General features: G+C 43.2%; 3 protein-coding genes and 4 non-coding genes across 7 annotated transcripts; all 7 read left to right on the top strand.

The window, feature by feature from the left end:
* Nucleotides 1-463: 463 nt before the first annotated feature.
* On the top strand, nucleotides 464-4,330 carry zmpste24 (zinc metallopeptidase, STE24 homolog). The gene is made up of 9 exons (XM_053845253.1): nucleotides 464-863; nucleotides 1,283-1,429; nucleotides 1,709-1,912; nucleotides 1,977-2,129; nucleotides 2,193-2,334; nucleotides 2,399-2,574; nucleotides 2,937-3,041; nucleotides 3,111-3,254; nucleotides 3,446-4,330. Exons 1-9 carry the CDS (start codon nucleotides 756-758, stop codon nucleotides 3,668-3,670), a joined length of 1,404 nt encoding a protein of 467 aa, XP_053701228.1. The 5' UTR covers nucleotides 464-755; the 3' UTR covers nucleotides 3,671-4,330.
* Nucleotides 4,331-4,807: 477 nt separating this feature from the next.
* On the top strand, nucleotides 4,808-5,788 carry atp5if1b (ATP synthase inhibitory factor subunit 1b). The gene is made up of 3 exons (XM_053845256.1): nucleotides 4,808-4,970; nucleotides 5,315-5,427; nucleotides 5,510-5,788. Exons 1-3 carry the CDS (start codon nucleotides 4,905-4,907, stop codon nucleotides 5,649-5,651), a joined length of 321 nt encoding a protein of 106 aa, XP_053701231.1. The 5' UTR covers nucleotides 4,808-4,904; the 3' UTR covers nucleotides 5,652-5,788.
* A 242-nt stretch (nucleotides 5,789-6,030) lies between these two features.
* rpl13a (ribosomal protein L13a) lies at nucleotides 6,031-8,804 on the top strand. Its single transcript, XM_053844628.1, has 8 exons — nucleotides 6,031-6,053; nucleotides 6,206-6,347; nucleotides 6,931-7,003; nucleotides 7,219-7,284; nucleotides 7,704-7,805; nucleotides 8,026-8,111; nucleotides 8,288-8,347; nucleotides 8,547-8,804. Exons 1-8 carry the CDS (start codon nucleotides 6,031-6,033, stop codon nucleotides 8,754-8,756), a joined length of 762 nt encoding a protein of 253 aa, XP_053700603.1. The 3' UTR covers nucleotides 8,757-8,804.
* On the top strand, nucleotides 7,069-7,151 carry LOC128747891 (small nucleolar RNA Z195/SNORD33/SNORD32 family). The gene has a single exon (XR_008412734.1). It is a non-coding gene; the product is annotated as a small nucleolar RNA Z195/SNORD33/SNORD32 family (small nucleolar RNA).
* LOC128747892 (small nucleolar RNA Z195/SNORD33/SNORD32 family) lies at nucleotides 7,537-7,620 on the top strand. The gene has a single exon (XR_008412735.1). It is a non-coding gene; the product is annotated as a small nucleolar RNA Z195/SNORD33/SNORD32 family (small nucleolar RNA).
* LOC128747882 (small nucleolar RNA SNORD34) lies at nucleotides 8,149-8,222 on the top strand. Its single transcript, XR_008412726.1, has one exon. It is a non-coding gene; the product is annotated as a small nucleolar RNA SNORD34 (small nucleolar RNA).
* Nucleotides 8,377-8,449, top strand: LOC128747883 (small nucleolar RNA SNORD50). The gene has a single exon (XR_008412727.1). It is a non-coding gene; the product is annotated as a small nucleolar RNA SNORD50 (small nucleolar RNA).
* Nucleotides 8,805-21,300: the final 12,496 nt, after the last annotated feature.

Genomic DNA, 21,300 nt, shown 5'->3' with positions numbered 1-21,300 from the left:
TTTATAGGGAGGCCTGAAATAAGCTGTCCTCAGACTAGTGTTGTCACTTTTTTACAGAAGTGTGTCACTTCTATTTCAGGGGAATCCGACTTCCAAGCAAGTTACAAATTGAATCTAAATGAAGTCGATTTCATTAAACTGAATAGTTGTACTCTCATTCTACCGCTAACCACTAAGTTTGTGTATGTATTTGTGCACAAATTAATATACTTCTCAATTTAAAATTTACTAAAATGCACCCGTGGATTGGGTGTCAACATGTATGCCGACACCATAATGTTGTGATTCTGACTTGAGAGTTTCTCGTTGTCTCCGTCTGAGTAGTGGCTTAAGAAGGGACAAACACATTTTTAAATTTATAGGACCAAATGAAACCGCATATTTCAACGGTTCTTTATAGCTTCGGTCTGTAAGTAACAATAATGCGCGACGCGTTCATCAAAGGTGCGGAACCATTGTTGGAGGATTGCTCCGAGTCCGGGTCCGTTTCAGGGTGACACCATGGTCGTCTATATGAATGGAACGATATTAGCTGTTAACGTGTGTTCGTAGGAGTCGACAGAAGAACATTTCGATAGCTTTATTTAATTCACCGATTTCCTGTGTCACATCGCCATCACTGGGGACGTTTGCGAACTGTTATTAACACGGAAGCTACGTCTGCTAGCTTCCAACTAGCAGGCAGACGGAGAGGCATTGACAGCAGCCGTAAAACTGACTATCGCTGCATGTGAACAATATTAAACACATTAACAATGCTTGAGGCGATGTACGAGCTGCCAGTTGAAAGGCAGATTTTTTACGCGGTTTTGGGATTTTCCTGGACTGTCTATCTATGGGAGGCATATCTCGCTTACAGACAGGTAAGATTCACTCCAACCGGTGAAAACTGTGTTGACGTTTACTTTTAAATGCTTCAAAAGTCAGTGTTTTAACTTGCGCTTACCCCTGAAAACAGGAACTTATTATTCGTAATTCCGTTATGCAATTTGGTCAATGACCTCCAGACTATATAATTTCCTCCTTTCGTGAATTGGCTCACTGGGTCAATTTTATGGTTGAGCTGAACGCAAAGGTGATGTGGGTCAACACGACCCATTAATGGGATGGTTATTTTATACAGTAGATTTTTTTTCATCTTGCATAAAATAACAATATGCGGTCACTCTCATACCAGGAGATAGAAGGTCCAAGTTCCCCAAACTTTCACAAACTTTCTTCTGAAGTCCATCATATATGTTGCAATAATAGTTACAGCTTCTTAATGTTCTTGTATCCACAGCGGAAGATCTATAGATCAACCACTCATGTGCCACAAGAGCTGGGGAAGATCATGGATTCAGAGACTTTTGAGAAGTCACGACTCTATCAGCTGGATAAGAGCAACTTCAGTTTCTGGTCTGGACTGTATTCTGAAACTGAAGGAACAGTAAGATTCATACACTTTCTTCTGACGGCATGCTTGAGAGGGGGTTTCTTCTTGGTGCTGCTCCCATTACATTTTTTTTTATTTGATACAAGATGATGTATGTGGCGTGAAGTTTGTGTCCACAATTGTGGTTGTTTTTGGGGTCCGATTTGGTTGACCAAAATGATCTCATTCCAGCGCAACCAATTACATTGTCTTGTTAAACAAATCTTTTCTGTTGTTGTTGTTTAATGTCCCATAAACGTGTGGGTTTACGTCGTTCTCTTGTGTCTCTCATAGCTGATCCTGCTCCTGGGCGGCATCCCATTCCTGTGGGCTGTTGCTGGTTCCGTCATATCACGCTTTGGATTTGGCTCCGAATATGAGATCACTCAGTCTTTGGTGTTTCTGAATCTGGCTACGCTCTTCAGCGCCTTCACCGGCCTTCCTTGGAGTCTGTACAGCACGTTTGTCATTGAGGAGAAGCACGGCTTCAATCAGCAGGTAGAGTGGACGCTAGAAACATAGCAAGGATGTCCTTACCTGACGGGGTCTCTTGTCCTCCCAGACCTTGGGGTTCTTCTTCAAAGATGCTGTCAAGAAGTTCGCCGTAACTCAGTGTATCTTGCTGCCTGTCACCTCGTTGCTCCTCTACATCATCAAGATCGGTGGAGACTACTTCTTCATCTATGCCTGGCTCTTCACCCTGGCTGTCTCTCTGGTTAGTCAGTTATGAAATGCTAAATGTGGTCTTCGATCATAGCAACATCACCTATGTTCCTAGGTTCTCGTCACCATATACGCTGATTATATTGCCCCACTCTTCGACAAGTTCACTCCCCTGCCGGAAGGCGAGCTGAAGACTGAGATTGAGGAAATGTCCAGGAGCATCAGCTTCCCCCTCACTAAGGTGTACGTCGTGGAAGGTAAAAGTCATGACTGGAGCTGCCGTCATTCTGCATCGGTTTCTGATGAAGTTCATGTTTCCAGGCTCCAAGCGTTCGTCACACAGCAATGCGTACTTCTACGGATTCTTCAAGAACAAACGGATCGTGCTTTTCGACACGCTGCTGGAGGACTACTCCCCTCTCAACAAGACGGGAGAGCAGCCCACCGAGCAGAGAGAGGAAGAGGAAATCCACAATGACCTCAAGCCAAAGCCGAAGGTCAGAAGTGTTGTGTAACCTTCTCTCCATCACCTCCTTTGTCACATCCAAGCACCTCATTCGCCATCTTCCTCTCCTCCTCACTGAGTAAATCCATCTCCAACCCTGTTTGTCTTCTTCTACTCTGCCTTGTCTCTGTGTCGGTCACGAATCTGGACATCATCGGCGATAAAGCTTCCCTTTCATTCCTGCATCACCCTCTGGATGATTTAACCCAAGCATTTGTTGTAATGTTGTAAGAAGCTAAAGGATAGTGATGATGTCATGATAGATGACTGTATCATACATTTGCTCCTAGAAAGTTGCTCCTAACTTGATCTCCTGGTTTGTACGGTGTAATTTGAATGTGTTTAAATGAACAGAACAAGAAGCAAGGCTGCAACAACCAGGAGATCCTGGCTGTTCTTGGTCATGAGCTCGGCCACTGGAAACTGGGTCACACTGTCAAGAACATTGTCATCAGTCAGGTATTGCTCCCTATTCATGAGTTGCCTTCTCTAAAATAGTGGAGCATTTTTCATGTGTCTGCCCCACAGATGAATTCCTTCCTGTGCTTCTCATTATTTGCCGCTCTCATTGGACGGAGAGAGTTGTTTGTGGCGTTTGGCTTCAATGACGTCCAACCTACTTTAATAGGCCTGATGATCATCTTCCAGTTCATCTTCTCCCCCTACAACGAGGTAAAGATGGTTTCAACATGAGAGTCAGTTCTGATGTGTCACATTGTGAACTGTAAAAAGGCATCGCACAAAGCTGGTTTTAGAAACAGGAAGTTGGTTCTTCTCATTTCGATTTTGAAGGGGGGAGTTAGGGGCCTGGTGCTGGTCGGCCACTGCTTTGGTGACGCAACACAATGTCTTCTCCCCTCCAGCTTCTGTCCTTCTGCTTGACCGTCCTAAGTCGCCGGTTCGAGTTCCAGGCGGACAACTTTGCCCGCAACATGGGCAAAGCCTCCGAGCTCTACTCCGCTCTCATCAAGTTAAACAAAGACAACCTAGGCTTCCCGGTGGCCGACTGGCTGTACTCCACGTGGCACTACTCCCATCCTCCCCTGCTGGAGCGCCTCAGAGCTCTGGGCAACGTCAAGCAGGACTGACGGGGCTGGAAGGAGGAGCGGCGGTCGCTGCCTCCTCCGAAAGGCCTGCGGAGACCTCTGCTGGCCTTGTGATTCATCTTTTCTTTAGCTTATTTTTTATCTTATTTTTAGTCTTTACCTTCCATGCTTCTTTACACCCATGTTATAAAGAAAACCAAAAAGTCTCTCAGAAATGTACCGATTCAATCACAACAAGTGGTGGCGCTATCACGGCGTCACTCACCTGAGCGATGTGTTTTTTTAAAATAGGTCAGTTACACTTGTTTGATTTCTGCTTCTGATTTCTTCCTCTGTTTCATAAATTCCATGCACAAAACGTAACGTTTCGAAACTGTAAAGTTTGAGCTCTATATTTCAGAGGACACACAGGCCAGTGTGTTGCCTTCAAGTGCACGTGTTTATAATACGAGTGCCTGATATTGACTCCACGATAAACAATAAAGGATATTTGATTTCTTTTCTCTTTTCACAAATATGAAGTGCTCTTTAATCCCTTTTCTTGCTGACTCATGCTTGGTTTTCTCAAAGCTGTGATTTGAACAGTTTTTTTTCCTAATTTCTTATCCTAAACTTTGAGCTGGTATGAGTCCAAAGTATTGTATGAATTGTATGGGCTGGTGTTTTCTTTGCATAATGATTAAAAAAAAACCTTCAGATTCAGCCTCTTTCTCTCATTTAAATGAACTCATTAATTTCCTTAATTTTTATCTACACACATACATACATACCTGTGCTTCAATAGAGGCAGATCACAGACATATTTCATGCTTTTCTCAAAAACACTGACGTTATTTTGGGCATGTTCAAGATCAGGAAGTTCTTGGCTCTAATAGTAACTTTTACTAGCACCGTCATGTCCCTAGGGCTCCCCATGACCATGAAATACATTTTAGTCATTTTAAAAAAATAAAACGTTTTCAAAGATGAAGCTAAAAACAAACGCATCACAAAGGTTATCGATTGGTAAGACTGTACCATTATTCTTCGCTTCGAATATATATATGTATAAGTGGACAGTTTTCGTGGATACGCTGATATTAATTGATATACAATAGAGCACACATTTGTGTGTATTTTAATGGTTTTAATAATATAGACGATTCAGTGACGTTGTTAAAAACCGCGTGGTACCAGTGTCGTCACCCCCGTCTGTGTAAAATGGCGCCGCCCTGTTTTGTATATTAGTGGACAAGGACAAGCGAAGCACTTGTTGGTGTTTGTGTGGCTCGCGACTATGGCGAGGTTTCTGAGGCCTGTCAGGACTTTTGTCAACACACAGCTGAGGATGGCGTCAGACCAGGTAAACATGTCCTTCAACCACCACTTCAATCAATGAGCAACGTTGGGTCATTCGTGAAGGAGGGCATTGGGCAATAGCTTCTTACTATACCATACTATACTATACACTATACGAGTTGTATATTGTTAGTAATTATCAGGGGGTTGGTTTTGCTCAATGTTCTATTCTGTTATTAATCATTTTTGGCATAATTTAAAGAAATAAAGTCTGAAATATTGTTACAAAATAGTTTTGTCCTTGTGACTATTGTGATATTGTTTTCATTCTAGGTTGTTCCATGAAGTTCTAGACTGTCCGGAACTTGTTGTTGGTTTTATTTAACATTTTCTTGTGTCCTCGCTCAGTTGGGTGAACTGGGTCAAGGTGCAGGAAAAGGTGGTGGTGGTGGCGGGTCCATCCGAGCGGCAGGTGGAGCCCTGGGGAAGAAGGAGGCTGCGGAAGAAGAGCTGTACTTTAGGTAAGTTGTGTTTTCAAGCAGGAGGCACAATGGTCAGTCCGGGGATCGCCCGCCATCTTACTTTTCATCTTCACGCTTCCAGGCGTAAAGAGAAGGAGCAGCTTGCAGCGTTGAAGAACCATCACCTGGAGGAAATCGACCACCACAAAAAAGAAATTGAAAGGCTGCAGCGTGAGATTGATCGCCACAAGGGGAAGATCCGAAAGCTGAAGCACGATGACTGAAACCCCCACCTCCAGAGATGTTTCCTTCCTCTGGCCAGGCACCTTAAATCATTTCTGCATGCAATAAGTTGACCTGCCATTTATGTGTGGCTGGTTGTTCTGTAAATGCTTGAAGTGAATTAAATATGTTATTAAAATGGCTGTCCTTTGTGTTTATCCCACACAAGTTCTGCGACCTGAGTTAACTGTTGACTTATTTATATACTTCGAGGAGGAGAGGTATCTACAATGTTGGATTGGAATCAGGACAAGCAAACCATTTTGGGGTGTCACCCAACACATCGTGGTGTCAGAAATGCAGATTTTGTGTCACCTGAGAAGATGAACCATAATTCTAGATTCTTTCATCTTAAAAAAGTTTCTTGCAATTAATCTGGCCATGCTACATTCTATAACCCTGGTGTAAGTATGTTTCCCCTCTTCTGTTCACACCAATTTTAAAAGATTGAAGAAGATTCAGCATGAACACTTTTTCATGAAAACTTCTTATATGCTAGTTTCCAAGCAAAGCAGAATATTGGAGATTTGAAAGCGTTCTTTCAATCCGCCTGCAGGGGGCGATGTGATATTTGCCACAGGTTACGCTCAACGTGTAAAAGCCGGAGAGAAACGTCACTTCCGTTAGCCCCTGCCTTTTACCACGAGCAGCCCCGTCTGTCTTTCTTTTCGCTCATCATGGCGGACCGGTTCCATAAGGTGGGCGATCGTTGAGAGCTTAAATCGCACATTTCTGCTGTTCACTGCGCTTCTTAATGCGCTCACTACATTTGCAGACACGCCAGAGACCACGGTTTAACATGTTCTGGTAGTACTGCCGCTTTAATCGTGTGTTCATGCGAGATTTACTGTGGACTAGTCGCGCCCGCTAAGACATGCCGTCATCATGGCAGCGAGTGTGGAAGCGACGCAGTTAGCAAGGCTGCTACCTCATTTATTTCAGCCTTTTCTTGCATCTGTATTTTGTAATAACCTCCAGCATTATTGCTACGATAGTTATGGTGTATGGCCGAGCTTAGCTATATACATCTGAAGTGCGCGTTAGCTTGTTGCTAATGCTGGATAACCAGTCAATGTACCATGTGCCGGATAGTTAGCCTGACATCGGCCTCCGCTCTTAAGTTTTGGCTTCTTAAAAGTACGTGTCTAATAACTAGGTTGCAGAGCTCCTGAGCTTGAGTGTTGCTACAGTTCGAAGGGCCACACACGTCATTTGGTGCGTCTTTTGAGAACAAGTAGAAATGGAAAGAATATTTTCTCACTTCAATGTGCATCTGTCTAGGTTCTGCTGCTTGATGGCAGGGGCCATCTCCTGGGCCGGCTTGCTGCCATCGTGGCCAAACAGGTCCTTCTCGGTATGTATGCCATGTCCCTCTCCTGTCTAGTTGTAACTACACAATCGTCCATCTTAGCTGCGTCCCCTGTCTGTGATGAAAATTATCCTTCGTATTTTTGAGTTTGGCGACCATGAGAAAACTCACATGCACTACCATCTGAGACAGAAGCTGTTTTTGAAATAGACGTCCTACTGTTGCTCGGATTATAAGCAGCTTTCATCTGCATCTTTTAGGACACAAAGTTGTGGTGGTGAGATGTGAAGGAATCAACATCTCTGGCAACTTCTACCGCAACAAACGTGAGTATGCTCTGCTACTCCAGTTCACCTATAGTTTTGGCTGGTTAGACCTTTTCAAACGTGACACCTGAATTACGAAGGAATATTGCATATGATATGGTCCAGTTATTGAACTGTAACAGGTTTTTAATTTCCCCAGTTATTGTGCTATGCGAATGTCTGGGCTGCAGGTCGCTATATGCAATGTTTTCAACAGTGTCTTAACACCTGCATATGTCATTTGGAAAGGTCTAACTAGCCTCTCAGTCAGTCCTTGTCTGTGATGATTTTTGTCCGTAACGTTTCGAGTTTAATTGACCATGAGACGACTTTACATGCACTACCATCTGAGACATGCGTCATGAACTGGACTCCAATGAATGGACCAAAACTGTCTTGATGACTAAAGCGCCTGCCTGATTCTTGTGTCCACTACACAGTGAAGTACCTTGCTTTCTTGCGTAAGAGGATGAACACCAACCCCTCTCGCGGACCGTACCACTTCAGAGCTCCAAGCAGGATCTTCTGGAGGACCGTAAGAGGTGAGACTCGAGTGCCATGGTAGCCTCTTTATGCTGGATAGTGTGAGATGGAGTTGCTCCTGCTCGACCGTGATGAGCTTTTATATCAATACTGTTAATTTATTGATGATAAACTCTTACGGATCTGATTGCTGAGTTGAGCAGTTGTCACTTAAGTTTGTTTTTTCCGCCTTTTAGCCAGTCTTTATTTTTTTTCACCCTCACACCTTCTGTCGTGCAGGCATGCTTCCCCACAAAACCAAGAGGGGTCAGGCAGCTCTCGACAGGCTGAAGGTGTTCGATGGAATCCCTCCTCCCTACGACAAGGTGACGCTTGCCTTCCCTCCCAGATGGATTGTACATGTCCTGTCAATGATGATTCCCAATTTACCTACCTTGTTTGAGTGATTCTGAAAAGAGAACATGGCTGAGACAGTGCTGCTGGATGTTGTGATGTGGTGACCTCTGGGTTTTTCTGACTTTTTTTCTTTTGCCCCCTACAGAGGAAGAGAATGGTCGTCCCCGCTGCACTTAAAATTGTGCGCCTGAAGCCCACTCGCAAGGTAAACGGCTCATTTTAGTTCCTCGTACTCAACTGTGATGTTCACCTTTCCCGAAGCTGATCATCTAGTGATGAGAAAACTTACGGATCTGATTACTGAGTTGAGTTTAGGACCGTCATGTCGAGTGGAAGAGTTCCAGTTAGACATGAGTCCTCATGGAAGCGGAGTCTGACGTGCGTGTGTGTGTTCTCCCCGCCAGTTTGCTCTGCTGGGGCGCCTGGCTCACGAGGTCGGCTGGAAGTATCAGGCGATCACAGCTACTCTGGAGGAGAAGAGGAAGGTGAAGTCCAAGCTGCAGTACACCAAGAAAAAGACTCTGGTCAAGCTGACCAGGCAGGCAGAGAAGAACGTGGAGAGCAAGATTGCAAAATACACAGATGTCCTGAAACATTATGGAGTTCTTGTCTGAGCTGGTGTTCTCTGGCCAATAAACGAAAAAGTTCCATGTTCATACAAACCCTTTGGTGTTTTCTTTTGAAACTACGGTACATGTGTACAGTATGTGCTGAAAAGGTATTTACATCTGACACAAGCGGCAGACGGCTTTTCTGCTGCAACTGTTGAATCAAATTCTCAATTTGGGAATATGAATGTAAATAAATTTGACAGCGTCCATCCCCTGAGTAATTCTGCAGTTACCACAGCTGCCGCCAGGTGGTAGTATTGTGCTTCAGAAGGAATAGTTTATAAACCAATACTTGGCACTGAAGTCACGGTGACTGCTCTGGTTTACAGAGGATATACATACATGCAGTACAGTTTAGAGGTCACGGGGCAAATAAGATTCAACCTGAGGCCTGTTAAATTGCCTCTGACAGACGCTACTTCAGACCACCTGGATCTAACTGGACTGCTCGTCCGACCCCTGACAACTTGGAAGGTTTTTCCAGCCTCTCATTTGCATGTTCTCTCGTGCGCTACATTCAGGATGATGTCCTGTCCACGGCTGTGGGTGTGAGGGATTGTCTGGCTCGGTGCGTTGGCTATCAAGTCAGTTGGCGACGTTTTCGACGCCTTTCACCAAATGTCTGAAGGAACTGGCTCCAGCTCCCCACAATTATGGAAGAAGGGCCACGATGTGAATAAATGAGACAGAATGAACACTCCTTTAATGAGGCAGCCTGCAGCCGAGAGTCTTTAGAAACTACTGAAACTCGGCCTTTGTTTTAAAAACGGATGGGAAATGAAGTCATATCTGGATATATTGCCCAGCTTGATACTCATTTATTACCTGAGGAGAGTCTGAAAAGTTTGTCATTTCATCTCACTAATGAAAGAAGATTAATGGCGGACAGTGACAGTGTGTGAAGATCTCCCAGAGCGTTGCTTCTTTAATGAAACTGGCTTTTGTTTTTTTTGTTTTTTGCCTCTTGGAGATTCACTTTATGCTGACTAACAGTTCAGTTCTGGAAGAGAAACTAAGGAAGGGAAGGTGTCAACTTTCGGCTCCCTTTCTTCGTCTAAACAGGTCGGTTTTGAGACACCAAACAGATATTCTGACCAGCTGAGGGAAGGTTTTAAGACTCATATTCCTTAGAAAGACTCCAGTCTGCAGCTGCACTGTTCTGCACAAGCTGCTGCCTGCATGATCTGACAACGGATTGGGTCGACCAGCGTACACTCTTCTCACATTTCCTCAATTTCATCTTGATTTTTCCCCCAGTTTTCTCCTCCCTTCTGGACTTTCTCCGCCTTGTCTGTGCGTCATTTCCTCCTAAGACAAACGTGAGTTGATATTCACCATTTACTGTGTGTTCATGAGATAAAAACAATGTCTCTCAAGATATTTTAAATGAATCATGACTTTAAAAAATGAACAAAAATAAAGTAAAATAAAATCCAACACAGTGTCATCATCATCATCATCATTACCCTCATCTTCATCATTTCATCTTCATCATCATCATCATCACCTCCTCCCCCCGCCCCCCAAAGAAGACCACTAGCAAACAAACAGCATCCAAAAATTGTGAACTGAGCACAAGCCTCTCACCTCATTAGCCACTGTGTTTTTGTCAGCTCAATTGAATCAATAACTTTCCCTGTTTGCTCACATTTCCTCCGCCGCGCATCTGTTAGTCACACGCCTCGTCACAGTCATTAACAAGCTTATTAGCTGAGCATAAACAGAACCACGTTCTCAGCGGCCGCAGAGTTGGACTGTATTTGCATCGAAGAGCCGCTGCTCCCAGACTCACTTCTGAAGACGGCAGGTTTAAATATAGATGTGTGGGAAGAAGCCATTATCTCTAAATGGAGAGTTTAACTTTTGTTAGAGTCTCTGCAACAGCGATGAGTCCAATTAAAGCAGCACCAAACACAGACACGGTTTGGAGTCAGTCAAGAGGGAAATGTCTGGGAGACGATCTGATACTGGGCGAAGAAGTGGTGAGTAGGGGGACGGAAAGAAGAGGCCCGGATTTAAAGCTCACTGTGATGGCTCTTTCAAAACACATGGAAACAAACGACTTTTCTTTTCTACCAAAGGAAACTCATTTTGAGGATTAATGTGCCAGAGTGACCCAAAAATAAATCGACAGCTTGCCGACCGAATGCTTGGATCCCAAGAGAGAAAAATCCTGGGTGAAGAGATCCGTTTGTTTTGCACTCCTTGTTATCCCTGGAGAAATATAAAACTCCAAAATTTTAATGAACTGAAATACATTTTTAGGACTTTATTTGTTGGAGTTGGTTCAGACAGGGGGAGGAAGGAAGAGCCTTCAAGCTCATGGGTGGGAGAGAGATGGATTTAAATTTAGACCCGAGAACCAGGGATGACGTATGAGTCACTGTGTGTGTATTCTGGCGGCGAAACTATGGCGGAGTATAGTTGTACAAACAAAACCACGGATCCCAGACCTGTGTAACATCAGCAAGAGTTTAGTTTGTGATGAAAAACAAGTGTTTTTTTTTTTTTTTCCAAACAAAACACACCTGTTCTGTTTGGATGACCTCCGTTGTAAATGGGTCTATCGCATGAGTGTCAGCGACAGAGGAGCAGAACGTACATCAATCATTTGACTTTGTTTCCTCTGCTATTTTTCTTACTCATTTGGATTTTGATGGGCAGCAGCCAACCTACTTGAATGTGCATCACTGCCCCCTACTGGATTGGGGTCAAGCTGACCAGTCGTCAGATTTGAATAAATTAGTATGCAGGATTAAAAAAAAAATCTAGTTAATTAGAGAATTGGTGATTTAATGGTATAAGAATATTTGGCACAAGACGCCACATTTTTCAAATTGAATGAATTTGGTATATGACTGAATCAAATGATGGACCCACACATACATTTAAGCAACAAAATATTTTTGTTTTGCCAATGACAACAGCACAATAAATCACGATGGTGGCTATATTCAAGTTTTTATATCACCTTATTTAAACTAAAGCTCTTTTAATATCTTGAAAATATTTGTATAAGAATTTTTATAACTTTTATAAGAATTCAAAATACATTCAGAGTAGTGGAAACACTGGCCATTGTGTAGCGAAAAACACCCCTGAACAAAAGCCAACAGGTGCTTTTGTTTGCTTTTGTTCAGGGATTCCTCCAGTTCCACCACTATAAAAAATCAGTTTCATTTTTTGTACTTCATGCCCTTTTCTTCTCTTGTAGCTGCTTCAACTGTTGCAGATCATTCTGGGACATGCAACATAAACGAAACAGGCTTCAAACTTGTTTTCCAGCTCTGAGTTTAGATTCTTATTTTATTTCTGGCTAGTTTGTCACTAAGTTTGGTGATATACATGAGGCAGATATAAGAAAAAAAAATCCCAGACCAGGAGCTCATTCAGACAATTGCATATTTGACTCCCTACCAGAAGTAGAGCAGAGAATCATGTGATCGACATCATGTGACTGCAGTTGCATGGGTGAAAAACAACTCTACTAATGTATATTCGATAAACAGATACAGCTAGCGCTCTAAAACGTTCATGCAGTAATAGTGTTCTGAGAAAATGTCCTGCAGGCAGGGTGGGTTAATCGACCGCCATCGGTTCTGGTCAGTGACATTTGCAACATGGTGCCAGATGGTAAAAGGGAAGGAGAATTGACTCCATAATGGTTGTGTGAAAACAGCAGTTGAGGTGGACATGAGGCTCTTTATCTTCTCCACAAACCACCATGAAACCATTCGACCAGCTTGGTGCTGCACTTTTGGGGCGTGGCTTGTTAAGACATCCGTAAGAAGGTTCCTAGGTTGGGGCCTCTAAGGAGGAGCCTCAAGGTCATTCATTTTGGCACTTTTTTCTAATCCCATGAACAATATTCCAAAGCAGCTGATGGCGTCCACCGTTTCTCACCCTCATGAGACGAGGAAGGCAAATCTCTGCGACTTGTTTATCGTCACTGACCTCCACGCGTAATTGAAATGATTCAGAATGACAGTTCTCATTCAGCGGAGTAATCAGATCCATTCTCACACAAGACCGGCGGTAATATTCAGACAAGAGACGCGGCGTCGCGAGCGATCGCACACAAATGGGATCCAGAAATTGAGAAGTCCACAGAGGAAGTCTATTAGGAGAGCGCGCTACTGGAGTCACTGTGACCAAGACGCACACATAACAGAGAGTCAAGAGAGACCTGGCTAATGAAAGATTTCATTCGCGAGGCGCCGACGCGTGTGATGAGTGCCCTTGAAGATGCTTTCCTTTGATGTCGAGCATGCCTTTCCTCCAGCATACATTCTTCAATCAAGAACTAGTGGATGTCACTCCAGTTCTATGAGCACAGGCGGAGTCTTCGCTGATGGTTTATCCTTTCGCGTCTTTTGCACCTGAAAGAACTTCATGTACTCTCTGCCCAACTGGGGAAAGGGCTAATGTGAATCACCCCTCCTTGAAACTCAAGTGATCTTGATGCGAATAGTCACAAAATTCCGTGTTGCAATGGAGTCTGAAGATGTAGTGTCCTGTATTTTGTGTGTCTCTATCCTTCGAACTCCGGTCAAAGTTAAGCCAACTGATCATTTCTTGGTGTGCTTCACAAAGACTAAGCCCATTTATGCTCTACGTTACGTACAGATCCAGATACCGTCCTTCATTTTGTCCGTATTTCTGCATGTTTCCACAAGCTTCCGGATATGGGCCAAAACGGTAACCACCGGAAACCATGAGGGGCAGTATTGCTGTTAGTCGCGATAGATTTATCAGCCTCACTGACCACCGTCTCCTACAACGCTGCATCCATTTTCCTCTTCCTTCTTCCACAGTCGCCATGTTGGTTTGGGGGTTTGTCGCTGTCATAAACGTTTGACTCTGGGCTGCTCCCCCTGGTGGATATATCTGTGAACGGCAATACCAATGTAACACATTTCCGTACATAAAGGGAGCATGAATGGATCTCTAGGGGGCAGATCAGGGAAATGACACGTCCCCCAGATGCCACAGATTTGAAGGGAGTGAACAAACAAAATCTGAGTTGAGTTACTGGCCAATGAAACAGCCATTCAATGGACAGATAACAACAGTATTGGGTGACATATTCATAGCAGCACCTGTATCTACTCTCCTCATTCACTCGCTTGTTTTTCAAACTTGCACAATGAGTTTTCATTCATCTTCATGCACAGAAACCTCCAATAAATTTGCCCCTCAACAATCTAAAAAGTCAATTCGATTTTTTTACTTCATATTATTTCTTCTCCCACAATCAATAAACTGAGCTGCAATAGTGAGCTATGCACATGAAAGTTGGCCAAAAATCTTCTCCAAATTTGAATTGCTGCTGCCAATACACAGCATTTTTCTCTTTGTAAGACTCTTTCACTCCCACTCGCGGATTGACCCTCACTCCCTCAGAACATTGGAGATGGAAAAAGCATCGGCCATGGAAAATACTGAAAAGAAAAGAGATATTAATGAGTGAAGGAACGCGGTGTTGCTGCCTTCTTTTCTAATCATGTACCACATTGATTTTTTGGGCTTTATAGTTTCACTGCGAGTCCATTGATTGTGTATTCTGACTGTGAAAGAAAGGTTAAAGATCAGTAATGGAACAAAAGTGAAACAGGCTATTTTCACGTAGCTCTCGGAGGAGCGAAGCACTGAGTTTGCCTATCGATTTTCGGTCGCTCATTTACGAAGCCATAATGGAAAGTACTGCAGTAAATACATGCAGCGACACAAACACCCGAGACACTTTCAACAGAGCTACTGACAGGAAGTGACATGTGAAACCATCTCCCTCAACGTTTCCTGGTTTCTTGAATCAGCCATTGCAAACAGACTCGCACAGATGGAGAATTTAGAGCCACCAATGAACCTCTGCACGTGTGAATTGGCGTCGTAAGCGTCTATCGATTCTTTACTTTCAGCAGTCTAGAGGAGTCTGAACTGCTCCCACATCCCGCTGCCGTTATCGCGACGAACTCTAAGCGTGATCGGCTTGCCAAGCAACATTCCAACCCATGGGAATATGAATGTATATGCAAAACGTGGTCATGCTCCAAAGAAATCTTTGAACAGAATCTCGCATGTGCTGGTTGTTTGCTGCTCGGGGACAACTCTGGAGAGAAGATGAAAAGTTCCGCCAGTTCTTTTTTTTTTTTTTTGAGCTGTCATGTAGCAGAAGCATGTGTCGCTCTTTTGTGTACCCATCTGTGTGGGCTCATTGCGTGAGAAACTGCGGAGCTTCATATGCAGAGAGAAAGTCAAAAAGAAGAGCAATTTATTTGAAAAAGTTCTGCGCATGTTGATACTGGAACATGGTCGAGATGATTACATTTCAGTGGCGCTCCACAAATCCTTCGGAGGATTTGTCACTTTCTGTGGCGGAGAGAGAGAGTTGTACTCTTCTTCTTCACTCCTGTACTCGGAACTTCCGGAATACCAGCGCCACCTGCTGTGAAACTAAATAAAAGGTAAATAATATTGGGTAAAAAAATAACAGAAAGGGGATGGAAATGTATCTTTTATTTTGGTTTTATTTTGTACTGCAGCTTCCTGTATTCTGCTCTGCTTAGTCACCCATGGTTCTGTCATCAAAATGACCTGATGACCTGGTGATGTGGCCTCTCACCCGGCCCCTTGATTTGAGTCTGTTATTTTGGTTCCTGTTTCTAGCGCTTGAGACTTTCTGCGACTTTCTTTCGTGATTCTGTGTCCTTTGTTGTCCTGTTTTCCATGCTTGTATTGACCACCACTTCACCCTGCTGCATGACTCTGTGTGTGTATGTTACAGTTCATATTTCCCATCACCACATCTTTTCACATCTGTTTTTTTCCTCTGATTCTGCGACACATTTGTTAGTGTATTTTGTGTATTTAAAAAACTCTACATTTTTAATCTATAAACCTCTGCTTTGCTCAATTCCACTTGTCATTTAGTTCTAACTAAAAAAAAAACATTATTTGTAATACCTTATAATGGAGAACTCATATTAACCATGAATAAGCGAATTACATGCTTATTAACTAATAATAATAATAATAATATGAATAACACGAATAATAATAATAATAATAATAATAATAATAATAATAATAATAAAGTGAACATTCAGTGACCACCTCAGGGCTGAACAGGATGCAGATTGGTGTTTTATAATGATTAATTTGTATTTTCATATACTCGTCAATGTATGAAATAATTTTATATTCATATTTGTGACGACCAACTGAGTAATTGTGAACTTTAAAAAAAGTTTTTAGGAGGCAGTGTGCATTTTAAATCTTGACTAAATATACTTCCTATATTCAGTAGTAAAAATATAATAATGAAAAATAGAAAATGAAAGTTCATTTCTTCATTCGAAGTGGGGAGATAACAAACAACCTCACACCTGAGGACAACTTACAGTTATCTTTTGATTTGTTAATGGAACGTGGGAGGAAAGCGGAGTGCCTGGAGGAACCTTGCAAGAGAGCTGTGGGCCGTACAGGAGGGGAACTGTCAGGGTAGTTCAGCTGGAGGCGCAGTGTTAGATGGATGAATTAAACACGTCTTCATTGCAGCCACTGACCAATTAAAGGAGCATAAAAGCGTCTGAGGGAATTGAATAAGAAAAACAGTCAACAGCTTTCATTTCTTACTGCGTTCGGAAAACCTGAAGAGGGTTTCCAAATTAGATGAGAGCTCAATATCACATTTTCACTTGAATGAGAGGCAAAACTGCGCTGGGGTAACAAACAGATAAAGATCTGATGCATTATTTACTGCGTCCATCAAGCCTCCTGAATGCCGCCGCTCGTATGAATGAGGCAGAAGGCTCTGAAACTTGTTTGTTTCTATTCATAAGAGGCGATAAGGAGGTGCAGCGGGGGCCCTAAATTGATCGTGATAAGCAGTAATGAAAGGCAGCTGAGGATGGATCTGCTCCCTTGTTGCACATCTCCACTCATAGTTAAACTCCTCCACAAGCATCGATGAGCGTCTGTCGCAGGTCACAGGAGGCGCCCCACGTCTTCAGCTGCTTCCATCAGTCGATCCTCCAATAATCTTTCTCTGTTTCTCAGCTCTGAATTCCACTGAGTCTTTTTTACCTTCGCAACATTCCTTTCTCTTCAGCAGCTCAGCAGTCCTGCTCTTTTGTATTCAGCGTGTACAAGCAAAGCTCACAAGACCACCAGTTTTATTGAGCCAAAGATATGATGCGGCATTTGAAAACATCTTGTTCATCTGCACGGCCCTGTTCACAGGCTCCTCCTGGAGCGAGACAGGAAGAAAAAGTGGCATGAATATTAGGAAAAAAATAGAAATTTGTTTGGGGAAAAAATACCCAAAATAAAGATGTACAGTTTTTCTAACTTAATTTCTCCATATAGATGTTTAAATATGACTTTAAATATAATATTATTTCAATTATAGTTAATTTTAGGTCAGTGCGAATGGGTTACATATTTAGTTATTTATTATTATTTTGGTTTACAAATTAGATGGACCATCTGGAGCGAGACAGGAAGAATAAGTGGCATGAATATTATGAAAAAAATAGGAATTTGTTTGGGGAAAAAATACCCAAAATAAAGATGTAAACTTTTTCTAACTTAATTTCTCCATATAGATGTTTAAATATGATTTTAAATATGATATTATTTCAATTATAGTTAATTTTAAATCAGTGTGAATGGGTTACATATTTAGTTATTTATTATTATTTTTGTTTACAAATTAGATGGACCATCTGGAGTGAGACAGGAAGAATAAGTAGCATGAATATCATAAAAATAAATAAAAAAGATTTAGAAAATACAAATTTATTAGGGGAAAAAAAACTAAAATACACTTTTTGTAACTTAATTTCTCCATATAGATGTTTGAATATGATTTAAAATGTTAAATTATTTCAAATGTACTTAATTTTAAATTAATATAAATGTAAAAATATCAAGCAAAAAAACATTTAAAAGGGAAGAAATGTGCCAGCACTGTGGAAAAAAGACAAAAAAAGGCCACTTGTCTTTTTCTACTTCATGTATCAGGTCTTTCCTCCTGATTCATCATTCTCTGCTGACACATGTCGTTTCTCACCTCAGCGGTGGGATGGCAGTTCTCCAGCCTCGCGGCACTCACTCTTCATCATCTGACCATTTGAGAAACGTAGACGTTTTCAATCAGGTTTTTAACATGTGGTTGTTTGGTGAAAGGCTCGCGTGCCACATCACTGCGCACCGGGTCCATTTCACTTTGTCATTTGGACATGGTGGACCTTCCATTTTGGAGTCAAAGCGATGATATTTTCTGCAACTGGCAGCTGCATTTCCAACCCTAGATCAGTCACTGACGCACACACACACACACACATAAATGGAATCAGGTTCTGGGTGTTTGGGAACAATGGCATAACCGTCCTGCATTTGAAACCCCACTTTGGTAATGCACCTCATATAGAATTATCTCTTCCAGGAGCTGCAGCAAACCTGCGCCCGCCCTCCTCCTCCTCCTGCACTCTGCAGGGGAAACTATCTAGGAGCCATGTATGAAAGCTTAGCGAACGCACAATTTATTCATGACGTTCGGTGGAAATGCCTGGGAATAAATTACTTCTCCACGACACCTCCTCTGGCCCCTGTCCTCCTTCATTCCTCTAGAGTTTAGAGTCACCGAGCTGGAGGAAGGGGAGGAGGAGACTGCTAAGATATCGTTGTCCTACAAGATAAAATTAGTTTTCATGCCTGTACAACATCAGATCGCTGCTGACGGTTACGCGCCAGTTGTGTACATTTTGAGGTGCGGTTTCATGAGGGTTCAGGAGCCTGTGGGGAGGGTGGCGCCCTCTTCATGAGGGAGGTGGTGGGAACCCTTTTGTGACTTGATCTGGGGAAAGATCAGGGGGCGCCTAGGCTAAACTGTTCTCCTCCTGTAGCCTATTAGTATGGAACCCAAAGACTTATTTGAGGCTTTGGGGGGTTTGGTTCTAATGGTGTGACTCGCACTTTAAAGCCTCACTTAACATCCATTTAACCACATACCAGTCTGAAATAGCTCGGAAGCTACATGTTAAGAAGCTTCTTCTTGATCAAAGAAGGAATTTGTCTGATGGATTGAAGCTTCAATGCTTCGATTTGTCCCCATTGTAGGGAAGATGGGCGGGAAAAAAATACATGGCGGGTTGGACACTGCCTTGTTAATGAATGGAAGAGTAAGTGAGTCAACTCAACTGCAATGATGATTCAACCACAGTTGAGGGGTCATGTCATAAACTGAAGGGGGTTGCAACATTTGCAAAACATACAACTGTTTGAGAAATTACAACATTTTACACTATACAACTGCATATATACATGTATTCCCTATTTGAAATTACTATACTACAATGAGACGTGGCGTGGTTTTGTCAGTTTGCACACACCATATGCCGACCAAACATAACATCCGACTCATGACCAGGATCGGTTCTGACCAACTGGTCGTAAGCCGGATTGGAAAGTCAAAAAACATTTTAAAAAATTCTAAACAAAATAGTGACGCGAGGGTTATAGGTCCTACTGTAGTGGTAGATGGCTGTGTGCGAGTGAGATGCTGGGAGACTGTGCTGCCGTAACTGTCGTACGCGATGCCGGCTCGCTGCCATAATTGTTGTACACGTTGACCAAAAAAAAAAAAAATCATCTGCTGGCCGTGGTCCTAAGTACAGGTACTGCGTTGGCATATTTGTTTTACGAGCATGTGCTGTCACTCAAAGAGTCCAGGTGGCCTACAGGTGGCGCAACACACCCTGGAAGTGTCGAATGCCGCTGACAGGATGTATATCTTGAAGTCAGTAATTGACACAGAACTCTGCTTTATCACGCATGTCCTCATCTGGTTGTTATTTTGTCTTGTGCCAGTGAGTCTGACAACTCTCTCTTGACCGATTCCTACTGTGAACAACTCTCCCACTGCTCTAAAGTCCAAAGGCGATGTGGGGAACGCACCAGCCGGATGAGCCCGTCGGTGGTACCGGCCCGTTCTGGCTTAATTAGGAGCAGCAGTTGTAACTTTTCTGCAAAAGTTCACCGGAGAGTTAAACAAACAAAATATGTACTGGCTGAGTGGAACAAACAGTACTCAAAACAGCCTCGTCCTCCGCAGCCATTTGTTCTTACAGCAGCAGGTACGGCTCTATATGAATCTCCTTAGAGATCTGGAACTCAAACAAGCACAAACAAAGATGCAGCCAGCCTCCCTGGAGCTCCCAGCGGGTTCACAACATGCCTCGGGTCAAGAACAAGACAGAGGGAAAAAACAGTCCCTCAGGTTTTGTGCAGCTTTGACAAAAAGAGCTGCAAAGTGGGCAAGCACCATATATTCCCTAAATCAGCAGCGCCGAGTACTTACCTGGGTGATTATGCAGGAAAGCAAGTGCTCATCAGATTTCACATTATGATACCACCTCCTGGGACTTGATGCATATGTCGGGGTGGTAACTGGCATCAAAGCACAGCGTGTCTGCTCTGGTACTGGAGGACTGGGGGAGAGAACGTGAGGGTAAGGGGTTGTAATCCCGCAACACTGCATGACCAGGAACTGAGGTCAGCTGAGTGATGGGGTCACTCCATCGACGGGTTCCTCCACGATGGCAGTGCCAGCATTCATCAGGCTCAAATTCTGAAAGAGGAGAGCATGAGGTGTCATTTTCACACATGGATGGCCACCGAAGTCCAGACCTGTACCCCATTCAACCCTTTCATTTCTACCAAACCATGGCTCCATGAAAAAGTTGGCCAATGAAATACATGTTTTGTTTTGGAGACTTTTTGTGCAGGACATTTTAGCTCTTTCAGCAACAAAGCTTCTTTTTCTCAGGGATGGAAACTCATCCTGTGAAGCCACTGCAGTTACAGGGTCTCTGTGTGCTGCAGGGATTATATTTTGAAAACAAAATGTCTTCTGCCCTTTATATGACACCTTAAGTTGCATCTTGAAATGAAAGGGGGAACTGTCTGTCAAAGACGTCTTTGAGAGTTTACAAAAATCCTGGTAGCATCTAAGCTCTCTTTTTTACAGACTGTGACTGTTTGGAAAGCTTCGTGCTTGTCGGGCTGGTGGCGCTCTGGCTCCAGAACAACACATCCTCGGCCTCGGCAGAGTCTGACCCACCGAAGGCTGACCAGTATGTGCCGCCCAGGTAACTTCTAATGCTGCCCATACGCCGTCCTCGCGCCAATGGCTGCTTCTGATTTCAGTTGCCCCAGGTTCCTCGACAAGCTTCCCCCGAGAAAATCGTAACAGGCTACATTGAGTAACATTGAGGAGGGTGATTTTCACAGGGTGAAAATCCTTTCCTAGTCAGGAATGAAAGTTGTTGGGAGATGGCAGGACGTCGTATGTACCTCACTAAAACTAAAATCTCTAGCTGACCACTCAGCAAGGTCCCATCCATGTACTTCTGAAGGGTCTGACAAACAAAGGAATGTGAGTTCAACATAGGGCCTCTTTAGCCGGAGATGTCCCCTACCAGTGTTGACACTTTCAATGGGAAGACATCGAACCAAATAACTTCTACAGGGGTGAAGTGTCCCT

Source organism: Synchiropus splendidus, chromosome 16 (assembly GCF_027744825.2).
Source record: "Synchiropus splendidus isolate RoL2022-P1 chromosome 16, RoL_Sspl_1.0, whole genome shotgun sequence".
Classification (NCBI taxonomy): domain Eukaryota; kingdom Metazoa; phylum Chordata; class Actinopteri; order Syngnathiformes; family Callionymidae; genus Synchiropus; species Synchiropus splendidus.
The sequence above is the reverse complement of the archived record's forward strand: the minus strand, read 5'-3'. Positions and strand labels throughout refer to the sequence as shown.